Raw genomic sequence first — 3,116 nt, forward strand, 5'->3', positions numbered from 1 at the left:
AACTATCAATAATAATAACAATAATAATAATAAACTATCAATAATAATAAACTATCAATAATAATAATGATAATAATAATAATCATCATAATCATTATAAACTATCAATAATAATCATAATCATAATAAACTATCAATAATAATAACGATAATAATAATAATAATGATAATAATAATAAACTATCAATAATAATAATCATAATCATAATAAACTATAATAATAACAATAATAATAATAATCTATCAATAATAAACTATCAATAATAATAATGATAATAATAATAATCACCATAATCATTATAAAGTATCAATGATAATAATAATAATTATCATAATAAACTATCAATAATAATAATCATAATCATAATAAACTATCAATAACAATAATAATATAATAAACTATCAATAATAATAATGATAACAATAATAATAACAATAATAATAATAACAATAATAATAACAATAATAATATAATAAATTATCAATAATAATATTCATAATCATAATAAACTATCAATAATAATAATAATAATAATAATAATAATAATAATAAACTTTCAATAATAATCATAATCATAATAATGATAAACTATCAATAATAATAATATCAATAAACTACCAATAGTAATAATGATAAACTATCTATAATAAGAATGATGGTAATAATAATAATAATAATAATAATAACATACACTATCAATATTAATAATATAATAATGATAATAATAATAATAATAATAATAATAATAAACTATCAATAATAATAATAATAATAATAATAATAATAATAATAATATAAAATATAAATATAATAATAATAACATACACTATCAATATTAATAATATAATAATGATAACAATAATAATGATAAACTATCAACAATAATAATAATAATAATAATAATAATAATATAATAATAATAAAAATATAATAATAATAATAATAATAATAATAAGGATGATAATTTGATGAAAATATTTGTGTTGTGTCAATAAATATTATGATTCACATTATCTTGGGGTTATGCGTTTGTGGGGGGACACTTCTCTGTCACCATCACACTGGGAGGTTTTTAGTGGTGATAAGGAGTCTGGTAGCAATTCTACAAACACTTTCAAACTGTCTTTAAAGTGTACGAGGTTCTTTTTAAATATTATAAATTATTATAAACAAAACATTTGGAGTCTTTATTGGCTCAGTCCTGCCATCCATTATCTTTACCCGCTTCTTCCATATTGGGTCGTGGGGGTCACTGGTGCCCATGTCCAGCTATCACTCTGCAAGAGGCGGGGGACACCCTGGACAGGTCTCCATTTCATCACAGGGACACATAGAGACAAACGAGACAAACAAACATTCACTCTCTCACTCACACCTAGGGACATATTAGAGTTACCAATCAGTCTAACATGCATGTTTTTAGTCTGTGGGAGGAAACTGGAGTAACCGGAAGAAACCCACATTTGCACGGAGAGAACATGCAAACTCCACCCAGAAAGACACCCGGATCAAGATTTGAGCCCGGGACCTGCTTGCTGAGAGGCAGCAGCTCTACCAGTTGCACCACCGTGCTGCCCTATGGGCTCAGAGCTTGGGTTAATTGTATTGTTTAAATGGGGTTACTCACAAAAAGTCACGTCTGTTTGTTCTCCACGGGGTTTATTTAAACATCAAATCAATAATTCTAAACAAAACAAAGCTCAACTGGAGAGAACAAGAAATAATAATTAGGAGAATTGAGCCGTTTACTAGAAGAACGGACCAGTCCTGAAGCATTAGTTAAACTGCATCATCTCGTGTGACAAACATTTTTCAGCCGGGCTGTGATCAAACCGTCTGTTCAGTCTTAAATGGGTCTGGTTCTGACGTGCACTCATCGTGTGGCTCCCTCCTTGTTGCTGCAGGAGGCAGACGGCGGAGGAGCGCGAGGCGGAGCGGCAGCAGGCCAACCGCATCCTCATGCAGCTGCAGCAGGAGGCCTTCCAGAAGACCATCAACCAGCCGGTGGCCCCGGACCCACTGTGTCTGCAGAACAGCTCCCTGTACGCCCTGCAGAACCTCCAGCCCTGGACCGAGAACACTGCAAAGATCAGCAGCGTGTCTGCCTGCGAGTAGCTGCTGACACGGACTCAGCCTCTGCAGGAGCCTGCAGAGGAGACCTCACGGAGCGCACGTCTTATCATACAGCTGCTGTCACACAGACTCGTGCTGCTGCAGGGCTCTCCCAGTATTCCCATCAAATGGGATCCAAGCAGTGACTTCATATATCAGAAACATATTTTTTTATCAGCCATGTTATTGGGCTTTTTTAACACAACTTCAAAGTAACAAAGCACTTCTTGAATAACTTTGTATAAATTCTAACGAGTACTCGTTCAAAATGAAAAAAAAAAAGTTTACCTGTCTGAATATATTTATCTAACCTTGGTATTTTAGATATACGGTAAATTGTCAAAAATGAATCTAATAGAGCAAAAATGGAAACACTTTTAATACACAAGACTCACGTTTGTGCAGTTTGACACATTTCACATTCAGGCCCTGTTCACACCTGACACTAAACATTTGTCTGGGCTGATTCCAGCTGTCTGCTCTGACTGACAGCTGGCCTGCAGTTAAAATGTTTCTGTGAGCGGATGTCAACGACCTGCTCTGTATGCACACACACACACACACACACACAGCTGTGAGGTCAGTGTTAGAGCAGGTCGGCTGATGTTTCTTTAAAAACTGCATCATTACCACAGTTCAGAGCCATTTGAGTTGTGTTTCTGTAGTTATCTATTAACGTGCTTCATCCAGTTTCTTTATCTGCTTCTGTTCACGGGGAGCTGCTGCAGCAGTCTCTGTGCAGAGGCAGGGTGCAAGACCACCACCCCTGGAGACAAATTAGATAATTCACACTTTAGTACCAATTTAGATGCATCAATTAATCTAACATGCATGTTTCCGGTCAGTGCAGGAAGCCAAAGTACAGTAGTCCCTCGTTTGTCAAGGGATCCATACCCTGAAACCCCACAATGAGAAAAGCCGCGAAGTAGAAAAAGTAGTACAAGTAATAAATTTTTTTTTATATATATATATATATATATATATATATATATATATATATATA

The 3,116-nt window shown here is 33.5% G+C and overlaps 1 protein-coding gene across 1 annotated transcript in view; it reads left to right on the top strand.

Annotated features, from left to right (window-relative positions):
* Window positions 1-2,155, top strand: part of LOC119407479 (T-cell leukemia homeobox protein 1-like) — a gene marked incomplete at its 5' end in the record, with an annotated part of 3,536 nt that extends 1,381 nt beyond the window's left edge. Inside the window, one exon of the mRNA XM_037674307.1 lies at window positions 1,906-2,155. Within this exon, the coding sequence (XP_037530235.1) occupies window positions 1,906-2,116 (211 nt within the window). The remainder of the gene's footprint in view (window positions 1-1,905) is intronic.
* Between the last annotated feature and the right edge of the window lie 961 nt (window positions 2,156-3,116).

The sequence above is a fragment of the Nematolebias whitei genome, chromosome 1 (genome assembly GCF_014905685.2).
Source record: "Nematolebias whitei isolate Nwh7 chromosome 1, NemWhi1, whole genome shotgun sequence".
NCBI lineage: Eukaryota > Metazoa > Chordata > Actinopteri > Cyprinodontiformes > Rivulidae > Nematolebias > Nematolebias whitei.